At 32.9% G+C, this 17,383-nt stretch overlaps 3 protein-coding genes across 6 annotated transcripts in view; 2 read left to right on the forward strand and 1 right to left on the reverse strand.

The window, feature by feature from the left end:
* The window catches only part of LOC125858189 (60S ribosomal protein L36-2-like), a 163,807-nt gene that overhangs the window by 126,251 nt on the left and 20,173 nt on the right, over positions 1-17,383 (forward strand). The gene's annotated exons all lie outside the window — the stretch shown is intronic.
* Positions 5,620-8,200, forward strand: LOC125858171 (uncharacterized protein At3g49055). The gene is made up of 5 exons (XM_049537861.1): positions 5,620-6,541; positions 6,920-6,996; positions 7,335-7,446; positions 7,531-7,647; positions 7,806-8,200. The coding sequence occupies exons 1-5, from the start codon at positions 5,639-5,641 to the stop codon at positions 8,154-8,156; spliced, it is 1,560 nt and encodes a 519-aa protein (XP_049393818.1). The 5' UTR covers positions 5,620-5,638; the 3' UTR covers positions 8,157-8,200.
* On the reverse strand, positions 8,289-13,502 carry LOC125858170 (kinesin-like protein KIN-10C). Of its 2 annotated transcripts, none has more exons than XM_049537859.1 (17): positions 13,183-13,502; positions 12,692-12,857; positions 12,396-12,602; positions 12,112-12,301; positions 11,821-12,026; positions 11,530-11,714; positions 11,398-11,437; positions 10,959-11,036; positions 10,786-10,845; positions 10,639-10,695; positions 10,421-10,511; positions 10,046-10,335; positions 9,911-9,957; positions 9,272-9,293; positions 9,120-9,188; positions 8,981-9,019; positions 8,289-8,530 (listed from the first exon to the last, which is right to left on the reverse strand). In XM_049537859.1, the coding sequence occupies exons 1-17, from the start codon at positions 13,401-13,403 to the stop codon at positions 8,486-8,488; spliced, it is 2,013 nt and encodes a 670-aa protein (XP_049393816.1). In that variant the 5' UTR covers positions 13,404-13,502; the 3' UTR covers positions 8,289-8,485. The 2 variants fall into 2 exon arrangements, with proteins under 2 accessions (XP_049393816.1, XP_049393817.1); XM_049537860.1 differs by having other exon boundaries at positions 10,639-10,689; positions 13,183-13,501.

The raw sequence follows: 17,383 nt of genomic DNA on the forward strand, positions 1-17,383 counted from the left end.
TGCTTGATCACTAGTATATAAAGGGTGTAAGTTTAGAATTTTTATAACATAAGATGATCTATTTGTGACTTTGTCAATATAGTATATGAATGTCTACTGTAATTAATTCTTAATTTTATAACAAAAAGTCCATGAAGAAGAATTTACCAATGTTTAAACTAAAATTATGTCACATTCGTTCACGTGCCGTTTATACTAAAAATTATCACACTTGTTCATGGATCAAGATTCTATTTGGCAGAGAATTAGTGAAATTAGTATTTTATAATTTTCAACCAAAAGCTGACTAAACCTTATTAGTCAAAATATTTTTACAACTGTTATTTGTTATAATGACATTTCATGATAACGATTTCATTCTCTCTAAAATTGATTTTTCATGTTATATTTTACTTGTGAATGATAATATTCTACTTATAGTAATAATATAAGGCATTGTAGTAGTACACTCTTTGTAAAATTACATCTCTATAACATCTAAACTCAAATATTATATAATTGTATTTTGTAAGAAATAAATTATATATAAAATAAAATATCGATGATAATCGTCATTAATGTCATGCACATAGTAAAATTCAAGTACGAATATCTAAAAAAAAATTTATATGTAAATGGTGTTCGTTATCGATTATGATCGTAACTTCAAAAGAAAATATTATTAATATTTGCCCTTTTAGATATATATTCTTTCTATTGTCTTTTATTAAATTGGTTAGCAAATACGTTTTTTTTTTTGCTACATAAAATTATTAAACTTTTTTTCCCCATATTTTTGTTTATATTAGCTAAATAAGATATAAACATCAAATGTTACCATACATATATAATAACACCTCATTATAATATTCATGATATATTAAGATAAACATTGTCAATATATAGAGGTTTGACCGTTGTGTTATGTGATGTATTTTTACTTGTTTATTTAAAGTTTTAATTTGGTACAAAACTGAAATAAAATGATATTCTTTTTCAAGCTAAAGTATGTGAAACTTGTTATAAAATTTATATTTATGAATATTATATTTTTATGGTTAGTCTTGCAAACTTGTCATCTGAATCATTCAACTTGATGACTTCACTTTTTTGTCTTCAGTTTGTGTTTGAAATAGTTTTTTTTCCTCGTCTGATGTTCGATATTATCATTGGAGCCTGGCTAAATATAAATTCATGTTGTGAAAGTCCCACATTGGAAGGCTATAGCGCACCTTAACAAAAACGAATTCATACCTAGAAGACATCTGATTAAAAATGAAGGAGTATTTATCACTCCACCACAATCCTTGGTGGTTACTAAATATGTTCACTTCACTTGTCCTATCATAGAAATTTATTTTATTTTAATTTGATTTTTAATATTAATTACTTATTGTGTGTTTACAGGAGTATTATTTTTAAGAGATGTGCAAAATTTAAAGCGATCAAATAAATAGTGAACCCAAAAGCAGATGAAATGTTCCCAAACACACCTCATGTGGACGCTCTAACGTTAGCGTTACGTTTTGTTGGGGTGACAACTAGGCAAAGACTTTCTTTCTAGGGTGTGTTTGCCGTGGAAAATTCCTTCTCAAAAACATATACAATAATATTTTTTTTTCTTTTAGGTATTTAGCAATTACACAAAAAAAAGTATTATACTAATATTCATATACGTGTAATCTATGTAAATACTATGAGGGTGAGTAATGATAGCGAGGTGGTGAGGATCAAGTGGAATAATCAACATAGAATATCTCTGATAAAACTTGTTCTTTTCGTTACATTTTGATTATTAAGAGACATATTTTTTTAATTATTATTTTCAGTAAGAGACATATTTTAAAAAATATATATTTTAATTAGCCAAAAAAGGATAAATTGTAAAAAATAAAATAAAATTATGAGGGAAAAGGACTTGTGGGCAAGTCAAAGTTGGGTAGGTGACTCTAGTTAAGCAGCATGTCAATTTAATTAGTTCCAACTTCTTTGATGGGACTAACTTTTAGGTCGATTACTACTAAGTACTCCCTCTGTTCCTAATTAATTACTTGTTCATTTTTTTTAGTTATCTTTAATTACTTATTTATTTTGACAAATTAAGAAAGGACAAATCTGTTATACCCCTCAATTAATTACTTTAAAAAAATAGAATTTCTTGAAAATCTTAGGTTCTTAATTCATCTATTTCATATTTAATAGGGGTAAAATGGTTAACTTACTATATCAATTATTGTTTTCTTAATAAGTGTGTCAATTCATATGTGGACAAGTAATTAGGGACAGAGGGTGTACTATAATATGTTTATTCAAAATTAAGATTTTAATACCTCGTATTCACACTAATTAAACTTATTAGTTAATAGGAGTACATTTCTTAAGTACTCTAATATATTGAAACTAAAAGTGTACTAAAATATTGATAGTTGCTTAATTATAAGAGACCGTAATTTGAGTATTTTGATAAAATTTAGTGATAAATTTAAGAGGTTGTCGTTTGAAGTTTGCAAACAATTCTCAAAAGCATTTGAAAATTGTGTCATTAGTAGTGCCTAATGACATGTCGTTTGAAGTAGCCTTTTCATTTAATCAATTGTTAATACTATTTTAAATTGCAAAGAAACGTGTTTACATCATATATTTTGATTTGTTCTATATGAGATAAGGGTCTGAAAAATACTCCAAACTTTGATCGGATTTGCTGTTGCGATACTAAACTTTCATGAGGACCTATTACCTCCCTAGACTATTTAATACCGTATTTTTTACCCCCTGAACTATTTAATAGTGTATTTTAAAGGTATATATGTGCCCACGTGGACACATTACTATTTATAATTTTGCATTATTTTTTATGTCCATGTGGGCAAATATATATGTTTAAAATACAGTATTAAATAGTCCAGGGAGGTAATAGGTCCTCATGAAAGTTTAGTATCGCAATTGTCACGCATCAGATCTGATTAAGACGGACAGGCACCCGATGTCTAAATGGCCCGGGAGAACCAACTTAAAACCTGTACTTACCATACATTTAACTATGATAACTATGAAGCTATGACAAGCTTATATGCCCTGTAGTGATAAAAGACCCACATAGACAGGCCCAAAACTTATGTACAACACTTGGCCGTGGAGGCCACAATTGTTAAGAGACAAGACACAACCAAACTTTATACATTAGTCTACAAAGCCTCTACAAGATAGACAACCTTAGTTTAGGTCGGGACAAGGCCCCGCCTTACCCTTAACTACTATACGGTAACAAAATAGATGTCAAAGACTCGATTAAGCCCCGAATCAACTTGGAGCTCACCAATAGCAGCTGAGTGTCCTGTGCTCCTACTGGGGAGGTCTACTAGCTGGAGTACCTGTGGCTGCAGCATGAAATGCAGCGTCCCTCGAGAGGGACGTCAGTACGAAGAATGTACTGAATATGTGAGGCAATAACATATGTAAACAAGAGCTCAATTGAAATCAAGTATCAATATGTAACTGCATAGGTTAGATTAAAGACCACCCTTGTTGTTGTTGTGAGATCATGTACATTATATTTTTTTCTGTATATTTTCTTTACATTGCGATCTCTGTAAAGCATGTGATACAAATAACCAACTGATCAGTGGTAAAAGAGGATGACCCATGCTAGGCATTTTAACCCCTGAGATGCTGTCCTCAAATATATAAATTTGGGATCGACCCATGCTAGGTTTTCGCCCCTAGGCTNTTGTCAAACCTATTTCAAATCCTCACTACTCACATAGAACTAGTATATGCAAAATGTGGGACGTTACAGCAATAACAAATCCGATCAAAGTTGGATATTTTTCAGTCCCTTATCCCTTCTATTGTAGTAGAATAATAAGATAAGAGTAACTAATCCACGAAACTTGTGTGGTATTTATATGATCTTTTTAAAAAAGTTTATCCTGAAATATCTCAAAAATATTTAATATCAGATTGTCAAAAAAATTATTGGATATACTCTCACAAAATTAAAAAAATTCAACTTTACTAAACTATTCAAAATTCCAATCTTCTTTTTAACCTAAGGTCCAAAGTTGGACCATAGCAATATTTCATTCATAATTTCAAATTTAATACAACATAGAAATTGAGGAACTAGTCCTCTTATCAACTTCAATAATTATCCCACTAAACAAGCATAAATCAAATCTAAATTATGAATACGAAGGAATGCTAAACCAGCTCTCTTTTTTCAATATTTTTACTGTTGCATTGTAAAATAAAATCAAAATAATTTAGAAACATTTTAAATTTATAATATTTTTAATCTTATTTTTAAGTGTGATAATGAACAATGATGAAGATTATGTGAAGAACAAGAATCAAGATTATTTTTCTGAAAGATTTAGGTCAAGAAGAAATTTGTTAGGATTTGTCTTTAATTTTCTACTTTATATGGTATCTATATGCTTTATTTTGAAAGAGCTTTCTTGGTGAAAAATGACTTTTTTATATCTTTTTTTCAAAAAAGAACTTTCGGACTTTTTATAAATAAATAAATAAAAATTCATACAACAACACAACATCCATATAATTAGTCCTTACTATAGCTTGACTTAGGCGAGATTTTTTTTTTGTTTCCCACCCGGTGTCTGGTACCCATATTGAAGCCTGACTAAATCCGAATTCGCGCTGGAAAGTCCCACATTGAAGGGTAAAGCACTCCCTAACAAAGACGATTCTGTACTCAAGGGAGCTCGAACCCGAGACCTCTTGGTTAAGGGAATAGTACTTACCACTTTCTCATAGTCTTGTACCTTTTGTTTTACGGTGTTTTATGTTAGTTTTCCTTCATATATAGGTCAAATCACCAAACTCATATTAGTAATATGATTTGCTTTGTTAGCTTTGCACAATGTTTAAATCTGATATTCAAAATTTAGATAGTTAAATTTGAATATACATTTGAATATTAAGGTATAAATAATAAATTTATTTGTGTAATCAACATATTAATGTATAAAACTTGTCTATACTTAAAACTTAATAAATATAGAATACTAAATTATTTCAATATTATATCAAGAAAGATATTTTTTACAATAATTATATGGCATTTGGTGGTGATGATAGCTAGAGATAGTAAGTGTGAGTGTCAATTGGTGATGGTGTTGATCGTAGGTAGTAGCTAGTGGTTGACGGTAGTGTTTAATGTGGTTGTTTGATGCTTGTATTAGGAGGTGACCGTTGATAATTAATTTTGATGGATGATTTGCTAATGGTGGTGATGAATGATCGCGATAGTTGACAATACATAATGATGGTTGATAATGATGATTGTCGTTAGCGATTAATGGTGGTTGTGATAATGATGGTTGGTGTTGATGATGGTAAATAGTGCTTAGTACTGGCAATTGGTGATGGTAATAGTAGTTGATAATAACACATAATAATAGTTGATGGAGTAACGATGAACTTATCATTTTTACAGATATATTCACAGTCGATAGTCAAAAAAAGAAAAAAAACGCTTAATTTTGTAACCAAAATGTTCCCGCGCCAAACAGTTATTATCACCTAACCGAAATTCATTTTTCATTGACTGGTAGTTTCCCTACCAGAACAAAGGCTTCTTCTTCTTGACAACTTCAATCACAAACCATGAAGGACCAACTGAATATTCATCGATCTCATGGAAACACATTCGCATATTCGTGATTTACGCTCACAAAACAGTTCTCTCCTCGCAGAAATCGAGATTCTTCGCTCTTCCAACCAAAACCTCCAATCGGAATTGACGCAAAAGGATGAACTCCTTCACCAAATTCAGTTGCAAAAGGATGATGTTCTCAAGCAATACGTTGATCTCTCGGAGGCCATCAAAGAGGTATCGAAGGAAAGAGACACACTTCTTCTATCGATTCAGAGACTTGAAGATGATTTTAGCCGGAGAGGAATGGAATTTTATGAAGAAACAGAGAGAATTAGAATCAAGCTTGAGGTTTCGAGGAAGAAAGCTGAGGAACTATTAGATGAGAAAAAAGAGCAATCGGAAGTTTGTTCACGTAATTTGGAGATCGTACAATCAGCGAAGCATGGCTTACTGAGGTTAGTTGAGAATCTCGATTTGTGTGTGCATAGATCGGGAAATTCTGAGTTAAAGCACGAAGAGAAAGACGAAAAGACAAAACTGTTAAACGAAAAATCAGCGGTGTTTTCTGTGGTTCTGGAACTGGTGAATTTGGTGGAGGAAAAATGGGGAGAGTGTGAGGAAATGAGGAAAAAGGAGAAGAGAGAATTGGAGAATAGTGTGGCCAGTTTAGAAGAGGAGAATCGAGATATTAGTAGCTTGCTTAAAATTGCTTTGGTGGAAAAGGACGCAGCGGAGAAGAGTTTGAACAGATTAAGAGGCAATTCTGAACAGAAGAAAGCAGCCATTTTGCAGATTGCAGAGAGAGGGTTGCAAAAGGTTGGCTTTGGTCTCGGGTTCGGGTTTATGATGGGAAGTGCAACCAGTGAAACACCTTCAGATAATCTGGATTCTGATGCCAACGTCAAGTCGGATAATGATGAATGCCAAGAAGCTGTTACTCTGGTAACATTTTTGGCTCTGTTAGAAGAGAATGGTTCATCACGTTGTTATTATCACTCACATACTATCTTGTTCTCTGATTCTGTTATTACGTGTTCTTTTTCTTTGCTTCAATTCCCGTAATATGTGTTGCTGCTATTGTTATCTTCTACATTACTATATTTTCCTTTCCATACATGAATTTATTATGTTTTACTTGAACTGAGGTAAGGGTAAGGCTACACGCACACCATCCTCCCTAGAACCCCACTTATGGGATTACATGGGGTATATTGTTGTTGTAATGATTCATCATCTTGAAGGTACTTTTTTAACAAGCTTGATTGGAAATCACTTGGCATGTTTCTGACACAATGTAATTTATTTATTCATGCTTACCAGGCCTCAACTGTAGAAACAATAACAAAGAAGTTAAGAGTTGAAATCACACAGTTGCAGAGGTCATTGGAGGAATCTAGGTATTCTGCTGGCAAAATGCAGTTTTTATGTTTATATTTAGTTGTTATCATGTCCACCTTCAAATTCGGTATGGATTTCCTCTAGCTTTTTTCTTATACTTTGTATTGCATGACTGTATCCAACGTAATGTTATATTAGATCAAGTTTGCATAAGATATTACTCCTTTCAAATTTTACAAGTGAAGCTTAGATGGTGAGTGAAAGCACAAAAACTTGAACGAATAGTAATAACATTAACTCAAAGTCTTTTTTAGTTGTGCTAGCCTAGCCCTTCCAAGGAACTTACTGTACCTGAATGAGTCTGTAGTCTTGTGTTTAAATATCTAATAACTGCCAGGTCAGACATGGAGTCTCTACAGCACCTATCAGACAAACAAAGTCAGAAACTAGCAGAAAACATGATATACATTAAAGAGTTGGAAGATAAAAAAATGATGCTTACTGAAAAGGTTAGTTTGTAACTAAGGTAGGACGTATTAAGAGTACTTAAGATATTCAACTATTGCATACTTTCTCCCTGTTTTGTCTTCCAGGTTGAAGAACTCATGATAGAAAATAAAGAGTCTGAAGAAGAAATTTCTAGATGGAGAGAGGCTTGTGAAATGGAAGTGGAAGCTGGAAAGAAAGCTATTAATGAACACAAAGAACTGGTAAGTTTGCGCGGTCAGTCGAGCTACCTTAACATTTCATAACTCACAAGTAGTTGCTAGAAAGCTAAAGAAAGAAAGAAGGAAAAACGACTAGTCCACCAAATTGCTGCTACATGTACATATCCAAACAAGTAAAAACAATTTCTAATTTGTGTCAGGTCAATATTCTGAAACAAGAATTAGAAAAAACCAGAGCTGCTTTACATATTTCCAATTGCAAGTTGCAGCTGAAAGATGAGATAGAGGCGGCAGCCATCGCAGCCAGGGAAGCAGCTGAGAGATCTCTCCAGCTTGCAGACAGCAGGGCTACTGAGCTACGTAAGCAGATTGAGGAACTAACAAGACAATTAGAAGTAGCAGAGAAAAAGGAACGAATTAATCGTCGTAGAGTGAGGCATGTATGTTGGCCTATGCGAGCTCTCAAGTTCTGCCCTGCTACTAATACAACTGGTATTCGAAATGTTACACAGATGATACCAGAAATGCACACTTTGTCCGTTAATATTTGAATTTTTAGCCTTTATTTATGTTGTTCAAGAATAATAGTGAAGGAGACTGCTACTTTTGAATAAATCTTGTTTATTGATATGGTTGTTTCATTAGATATAGATAGATAGATAGACAGACATATACATACAATGGGAAAGATAAACAAAGTTCTTCATAGCTATGACTTGCGTATTGGAAAGCAAGTAAAATATTTTTCATGAATACATAATGGAACATAAGTAAAGACAACTGAAACATTACTATCTCAAAATGTATATACTTGAACAGCATCAACAACATAATGGAATTGCTGGCAACTATAAGTTGCCAAAAGAATATTGTTTACAATCTAGATGAAAAGCTGTCCAGCCATTCTTCTCATCAAGCCATTTACCTGCAAAAGAATCAAAAATCAAAATCAAATCAGAAAACTGAAGAATTAGGCATGCATTACTTGAATGAGATCGAAGTCGATTGAATACTTGAAAGTCCTTTACTTCATCCCAACATAAATTGTTCTTGCAAAATCAAGTGAAATTTCTATTTCTTCATGTCCTTTTCTTGTTTTTGCTCAATCCACGATGTCTTCCTTTTCTGGTTTTATTTTTTCTCTTTTGAGAGGGTGAAGTGCATGGATCAACACATACACCATATCAAAAACAAATCATTTAAAAGACTTAGACAAGTTTACCTACCTAACAATGTCTTTTCTCACAGAGATTTTTTTTTTCTTCTTAAGCTACAACACTCAAAAAATTAAAATATTTGACAGTAATGACGGTAGCTCAAAAACTGTAACACATTGGACATCAAACAATATTGAAGTAAAGATAAGTGAAAATACCTCCTTCGCCGAGAGACCAACTTCTTGCAAATCTTCAAGCTGAGTAAAAGTTAATAAAATAGATCAATATTTTAAGTAAAATCATTATTATCCTTTTCTCCGTGTTGCAAAACCATGAATTATGTTTCAATATGCTTACCCTCTTAAAAGGTTCAGGAGATTCTTCACGAAGTTCAAGAATGTAAGTTGCTCTCTTTTCTCCAATTCCCTGTGTGAAATATGACATTGATTTTTAAACCATTATGTGCAATAATAGTCTTTATAAAAAATAATATTGGAAACAGAGCTTACCTTAATCCTTGTTAACTCTTCCCTGTAATCATGGAGAAAGAAGAATGTTAAATTAGGCAATGCATACACCACAATCCACATAGAGATTTAGCAAATATATTGACATCCAATTATCAAACAACTCCTCCCTTGTACTTGGGGATCATCCCTTTCCATGGTCACAACACCAAGGCAGCAGATTATAAGACTAGTTCTGGCTAAATACTTTCCCCGAGAATGAAAGAAGGAACTGTGGGAACTTATGGTTTGCAGTTGAAGATAACATAATATTACAGTTGCTACTTTTAAAACTTGCAGTTTCTACTGCTTAGATAATGTTTACAACTAAAAAAGAAGTTGTTGCAGAAAAGGTGAAAACTGCACAGCAAAATTTAGATTGAAAAGTATATATCAAGGTATTACTTAACATAACATAACAATGAAGGTTTTGCCTTTAAAAAGTTGCAAGTTTCTACTTTACATGTTACAAAAAAAAACTGAGTTGGACAGAGAAATATAGCTTATATATCAAGTTAATCTTATTGTATTTTGGAAAGCAATAAAAATATGATGAGAAGAAAATCTTAGTCAGCAATAAATTGACAATCAATATCAAAAGCAAAAAGAACGATAGGTTTATATTGAAAACTGTTCACTTACTTGCTGGCAGTATTTAAGAACTTCAGATATTCTTGGACAAGACAATTCTGTACAATGAAAAGATGATTGAATGAGTTGAAAATAAAATCAAACAAGAAAATGTTTACAAAACTATTCACAAAAATAAATCACTACCTTTACTCCAGAACTGCGGGTATGAAATTTCTCCCAAGGACTACTGTACTTGACAATCTCCAAAGTTCTCACATCAGTTTCAGTTTTTGGGGTTTTAGGTTCTATAATGTCGCAACTATCAAGGTTTCCATGGGATACATCCGACCGCTTTGGCATCAGTACATGCAAAGGAGTTGAAGCCTCCAACAACCTTAAATTATTTGTTATTTCTCTAAGTCTTGCACTTAGTGGTGGTGATCCAACTTTGTCTATGCTCATGTCTTCATTTTTCTTCTCTATACCAACAGTACCTGCAAGGTTATAGCATATGTGAAAAAAATAAAAGCCAATGAAAGTTTATATTAGATACAGTAACCAACTTGTGACACAGCCTACCATCATCTGGAAATGAAATTATTTCTTTGACGTCACAAAGAACTTCGGGAGTAACTTCTAAATCTGTTGCTTTATTTGGTGGAGAGGCATCCTGAGATGCAAAGATAATTCTTAGTACACAGATAACTCCAATTCAATAAAGTGCATCAGTAGCAGTGTAGCACCTTGCAGAAAATGATTGAACTAAATTATTACTGTACAACCAAATATTGCCTTACCTTTTCTATATTTTTATCGCAGATTGTTTCCTTGAAAGCACTTGGGATTTCCTGAATCTAATACATTAGTTAAGCCTGTGCATAGCCCTCAGAACAGCAAAAAATAGAAGGAACAGAGATGCATTCACAAAGTTTAAGAGCACATACATTTTCTGCTGATAATATCAAGGCTCCAGAACTATCTGAATCGGACTTATCTTGAGAAGTCTAGCAATACATAACAGTATAACACCTTAAGTTCAATGTGGCATAAGTAAACAATGAATCATATCTTAACACATCTTTAATAAACCAATGCTTCAACTGATTAAGTCTTGTACCTTTTTATGGAAGGAAGATGTGATGGTTGAAGCATTTTTTGATCGAGGCTTAAACTTTGTAGCTGAGGAGACTTCATCCTATGAATCAATGACATGTTAAGGTATGAATCAATGACACATTGAAGTGCTACATAGACAATTGCCAATTGATTTCAGCTAGACTAGAATAATTTCCATCATTTTATTGAACCAATAAATCCAACTGAAAAGTTAAAAGCAACATTTCAGAAGTAAGGGAGAAGACTTTGTGCAGCGAAGAAGTTTAAATTTCACACCCTAAAATTAGAGGTACAAACTACAAACCGGATGAGTTGACAACTAAAGTAATGGGCTTGTAGTAAACTATTCTTTTAAAATAGTTAATCCAACCAATTATACAGGAATCAGAACCAAGATAAAACTATGTCTGGACAAAAACAATAGATGCATGGTTGGTTACCTGCTTAGAGAAGACAGCTTTTCTCTCACTGAATAATTTCCTTCAATGAAAGCGCAATAGTAATGTTTCAGTACACATCAGTCAATAAGCAATATATGCTAGTTCATTATATGATATGCCATGTAGCAATACCTTCCTGTTAAATTGCTAGCAGAGTTGTTCTTTTTCCCAGACAACGGGGTACCCATTAGTCGTACTTGTTGATTAGTGTGCTTTTTACTTTTCATTGCAGAGCTTGTCAAAATCTGGCCAGTGCTTTGACAAGATCGTGAAGCCAAACTTGCTACATAAAGAGTATCTTGGCAAGGAATTGGATTCTATAACAAAAAAAACGGAAGGGTGAGAAAAGAAATCTTCCAAACCAACTTTTGGATCTACAGTTCTACACAAAATGTCAACCATGTAAAAATGAGAAGTCATTACCAAGCAGGTAAGCAACAAAACATGATTGGAGCCTCCAAGAGATTCCTGCAGCATCCGAGTGAGTTTGCCTTCTCGATAAGGCACACGCTTTTCATTTGTGTTCAGAGCATACACCACATTCATAATGGCATACAAAGATTTGTTTATTCTAGTACTTTCAGTAAGTGAAATTCCATCTTTGCTACTTCTTCTGGAATCCTCATAGCCTGAGAGCACAAAAATACAATGAAGATAACTAAAAAGCAATTAATGAATAGCTCTACAATTTTTGAAGGTTTAGGACTACCAGACCTGCCAAATCCACAAAGTTCATCACATTGGGACGTTTACTACCCTGGATGTCATCGGCAGATGCTATACGTATCATTAAACCTTTATGACTCCTTTTGGGCATTTGGAGTGGTGTCTTTTGTGCTGAATAGCATGGTGCGGTCCAACAAGCGCATAGATCATGAAAGTGTGAAATAGAATCCACAGTGGCCTGTGTACAAGAAAAGAAGAGTAATCTTAACCTTTTCAATGTGCAAATTGTCAATATTTTACAACCATAATTGGATTAGACTACTTTAACTTGCCTTAGACAATCCTTTGAGCTTTATTTTTCCTTGAGAATCTTCAAGAACTTGAACTTCAGGATGATTAGGATCCAAAAGATCATAGACATGATCCTGGAACACCTCATAAAAGGAAACGAAGACCACTACCGCTTTCTCTACATCCTTTGTTTGCGAAAGGATCTCAGCTATTGCCATTGCTGCCAAACCTTGTTTGTCCACAGAACCCTACAACACAAAGAAACAATATCCTCAGTTTCAAAGTAACAGAAAGTTATTAGAGAATCATGTTGGATAATTATACACAGAAGACCAACCTGGATTGTGTGGGTTTTTCCACTGCCTCTTGCCCCATATGCAATAATGGATGCATTTCGACCACTTAGAACTTCTGATATCAGTGGTTTTACCTCTCTTGAGAATACTATACCATTATCATCGTCTTGTTCATAGCAATTATCTAATTCATATACATCTTTACGGCTGCAAAAAAAACGAACTAGAAAATCTGAGATTTTCCCCTCCCAAAAAAAAAAGATATCCGCCTAGGCAATTAACTCAAAAAAGTAAAGCTCAATTCAATGCCAAAAGAAACAAATCTATGCACAAAATACATTAACAAATAGGTATCTACAAAATTTACCAAGAAATCATAGAATCTCACATAATTAGAACTAAAACAAGACCAAATAGCTAACATATAGTCAAATCCATGGGCCAACATACTTTGGAAACATAAAATATACAAAAAAACATTGAAAATGAAACTTGAAACCATCTAAAATTAATGAGTCACCACAAACATTACCTACTCCCTTCATCTCCGAATGAGATTGTAACTTTTCCAGACGAATCAGAGCCGTTCTCTTGCGAACGGGAAACAGTGACCCACGGCTTCGAATCTCCGCCGGGAATTGCAGATTCCTGATCGGTAAATCCTCGAAATTTTCCAACAATTCGCACCCTACGTGAGATTCTTGGACCGGCGTTGAGTTTCAGGCGATTTGAATCGGGCGTCGACAAAGCCATGAGAAATTCTGCGTTTGAAAATTCACAATTTTGGATGAATTAAGAAGAAAGTGAATGAGTGATGGTAGTATTATTTTGTCTAAGAGAAATAGCCGTTAGGGTTTGATTTTCAAATTCTTCGTCTACCTTCTGGCGCTCTTCTACGCTCCTTTGCACGACACGCTACATGTAATGCTAATCTCATTTTATTTTATTTTTTTAGTTTAAAATTAGAAATAAAATGAGAAATTTATAGCAGAAAAAAAATTAAATATAAGAAATTAGGATTTAAAAAAAAAAAATAGACTAAAAGTGATTTAAAAAGAAACAAAGGCATTAATTTTTATTTATATTTTAAAGTATCGTGACAAAATTTGTTCTACTTTGTACTAAATGTAGAATTGTAGGTTTAACCTAAGATATGATATAAAGATTAATAATTGAATATGTATTTAGGTTCAAAGAAAGTAGATTATGATGATCGTAACTAACCACTGATTGTTATAAATTTATTTATGTAGGTAAGAAAATAAGCAAATAACATTAAGTTAATGGGTAATAAAATAAAAGAGAGAATATTTTTATTCAGATATTTCTGATTGAATTCATAAGCAATTTGACTAAAGAAAAAGAGCGTTTAGTTATTTATTTATGTTCAATTCAAGAGCAAATGAGTAGTAGTAATGAAAAGCTGATGAGGTGCAAGTAAGGTTAGTTATGAGTACTAGTCCTAAATAAAAAAAATTCCAGTAATATTTTGATCATTATTCACACGTTGTTTATGTTATTTACATAAATATTTATATGAATATATGATTGTTATAACGAATTTTAAATTTTTTGGAGCTAGTTATTTTGTCATTCTTAATTATTGGATATCATATACTTCAACTCCAGAGTGAAGCTATTTCAAATCGGTTCAATAGATTTATGTTAACCTCAAAGTGAGCTTCGAGTGGATTGACTATGCGCTTCTTTGACTCTTGGTCAAAGTCGCCTTAGTTAACTTGAAACTTTCATTGTCACGTGTCATTCTCTAATTTTTCACGTATTGAATTCATATTTGACCTATACTCTTCACTTTTAAACATTAATTTTTTCATACATAGTCATTTCTAAAGGGTGAGAAGTACATAGTTTAATTCTCTCGTATACCTAACATAAGTAATCAAAATATAGAATAGAAGTTTGTTACATATTTAAAGAAATTAAATATACTCATTTTTGACGAACTTAACGGACAAAATCGCTTAAAACTAATTTTAAGGGTTTAAAGCCGTAAGCGTCCCCTGATTTGTCCACATTTTCTAGGACTGATCTGGTAGTAACTTTTTTTTTATTTTTCTTTTACATTATTTAAAAATCAGTGTTTAACATGAAAAATTTAAATACGACTTGAAATTGTTTTTAAAATTTCAAAACACCCTAAATTTGTTTGGCCATGAGAATTTTTCATTCCTATTTTTTTCACTTTCACTATAATTATTTCTTTCTTCAACTTATACCCTAGATCTTTTAATATAAAAATAATTCTATTTAAATTATATTTCATGATTAAATCAGATAAATAAGTCAAATTAAGTGATTTTGTTAGTTTCTAAAAATTAAGGAATATAAATTGTAATGAAAAAATGCATTCAAATTCTAAATATCTTTTATTAAAAAAAATATAATTATACATAACTCATACTTTAAAATTTTTATTTAATATCCCCAAAGATCAGACATTATTTTGTCATTTTTTTTTTCAGTTTTATATTGGGCTGGTTCGGGTTTGGAGCATATGTCAAAAAGTCCAGTCCAGCAAATTTCAGAGAAGAGTTCCTTCTCTGTGAATTTTTTTCCGTGAAAAATACAAAGGAGGAAGTGGAGCTGTAGAGAAAAAATGGAGGGGAAAACGGAGAAGGAAAACAAGTTTGTGAGGAAGACGGCGTGTGATGTGGAGGCTCTGAAGAAGTGTTTGGAAGAAAATAAAGGCGACTATTTGAAATGTCAGTCTCATGTTGAGGCATTTAGGTCATCTTGCTCTATCAACAATTCTAATTCTTCTTCACCAAAGCTCAATTCCGGTGCGGATTCTGATCCTGTCATCACAAAATCCTGAAATTTTAATATTGTTAACTTTTTTTGTTTCCTTCGAGTTATTGCTTTTTTACTTGCAATTAGGTTGTTTTAGTCGAAATCAATAACGATGCACTATTGGAGGTTATTTTTTTTCATTGATAAAGTTTCGAACTTGAATGCTAAAAGGTTTGTTTTCTATGAAAATATTGAGCTTTTTTAATTGTGAAATGGGTTTGGTTTACTTTGAAAGAAGATTCTTTCAAGTCATATTGCTGCTTTGATAAGTGTTTGTAATTGTGCCCATGGATGGAGCTAACGTGAAAAAACCTGTTCTTGTAAACATAATGGTCAGTTTTTTTCGTACAGATTTCTACTAGGGAAAAAGAGACTTTTTATGTGTATTATGGATGTTTGGACGAGTCTAGTTGTAATCCTTGACTTTGCCAACAATGTCAGAGCCAGGAATTCTCAAAAGAGGGTTGAAAAGAAAGCAAACTTGCACAGTGGGTGAATGCATTGAGCCTTTTTGGTTGAAATTTATATATATGACGATAGGAGTATATAAAAAAGAATTTGTTTTTATCCTATTTGCTAAGTGTAGCTTGTAAAGAGGATCTATTAAACCCCCTTCAGTACACTTGGATACCTTTGTCTGCCAACAGAAATTGGTCTATGACTTGAACGATTTTATAAGGCTCTACCGCTTTAGTATGAGTTTCTTTCAAGAGTTACCTTTGGAAAGAAAACAAAAACGAAGATTTTCAGAGGGTTGATAAATATTGCTTTAGGGGTAAAATAACATTGTTGGTAGGTTCAGCAGAACCTTGTCAGTTGCTGATTAGTCATTAATGATTCATAAATATTAACTGATCTAGAAATTAGGGATCCTAGAGTAAACAGAAGTGGAGGGGTACAATTGATTTGTTTGCTCATAGATACTGTCAAGGACTAAGTGTTATATTACCATTCTGATATATTGGCTTATCCTAGCATCATTGTGTTCCCAATACCTGGATTCCAAGTTTATAAAGCTAAAATTATGGTGGTACTGTGAATGAAAACCAAGTGTAAAGAATTGTACTGGAAAAGTTTGATGTTGAGGGGTGTGAGGTTTACAAAGTAACGCTTGCTCTATCCTCATCCACCATAAGTAATTCGATCATTATCTTTTGTATGCTCATATTTTATGTGAAGGGAACTTTCCCACAAGCTACTGCTTAGACTAGTGACTTAAAAATTGAACCACTTGTTAGTTATCTGATGTCTAGGTATCGACATAATATTACTTTAACAGATAGTGGTTTAGATGCATTGGTAATTTGCCAACTTGGGTGGGGAGTTCCTAATGACTGTCAGGCAACTTCAATTATTGCTGCAGGTTTAGTCTTTGATGGTTTTCAGTTTTTGTTCCTTATAAATTATAGCCACTGTCCTGTAATCACATGGACTTGGTGTGAGATGCATGCATCTTAGTTGGATTTATGGATATTTAATGGCTTATATTGGGGCAGCAAATGTTGCATACTTTTTAACTTTCAAGTTGGGACATTGCTGAGGACCTGAACAAATAATTTCCTCCGCAACACTTTAGGTGTTTAAATGGAAACGGTTCACTCAAATATGGTGTCAGATCATAGTAAGTCCTGAGCTCGAGTCTTACCACCACCCATTGACAAAATACTTCACATGGTTGGTCAAAAGAATCGGGACTTGAGAAGAGGGCATGTCGTTGACCTAAATATATAAATAAAGTTAGTAATTCCTCATCCAATGATATAATACAGTAACTGCCTTGTATATACCAGATTGGAGAGTGTCCATAGCTGCAAGTGTTGCATGTCGCACACTTATTTTTTCTTTAACTGAAAATTCCATAATGCGTAGATCTGCTTGACAGTTGGATACTTATTGAAGTCCCATATCTGAATCACCACTTG

The sequence above is a fragment of the Solanum stenotomum genome, chromosome 3 (assembly GCF_019186545.1).
Source record: "Solanum stenotomum isolate F172 chromosome 3, ASM1918654v1, whole genome shotgun sequence".
Taxonomy (NCBI): domain Eukaryota; kingdom Viridiplantae; phylum Streptophyta; class Magnoliopsida; order Solanales; family Solanaceae; genus Solanum; species Solanum stenotomum.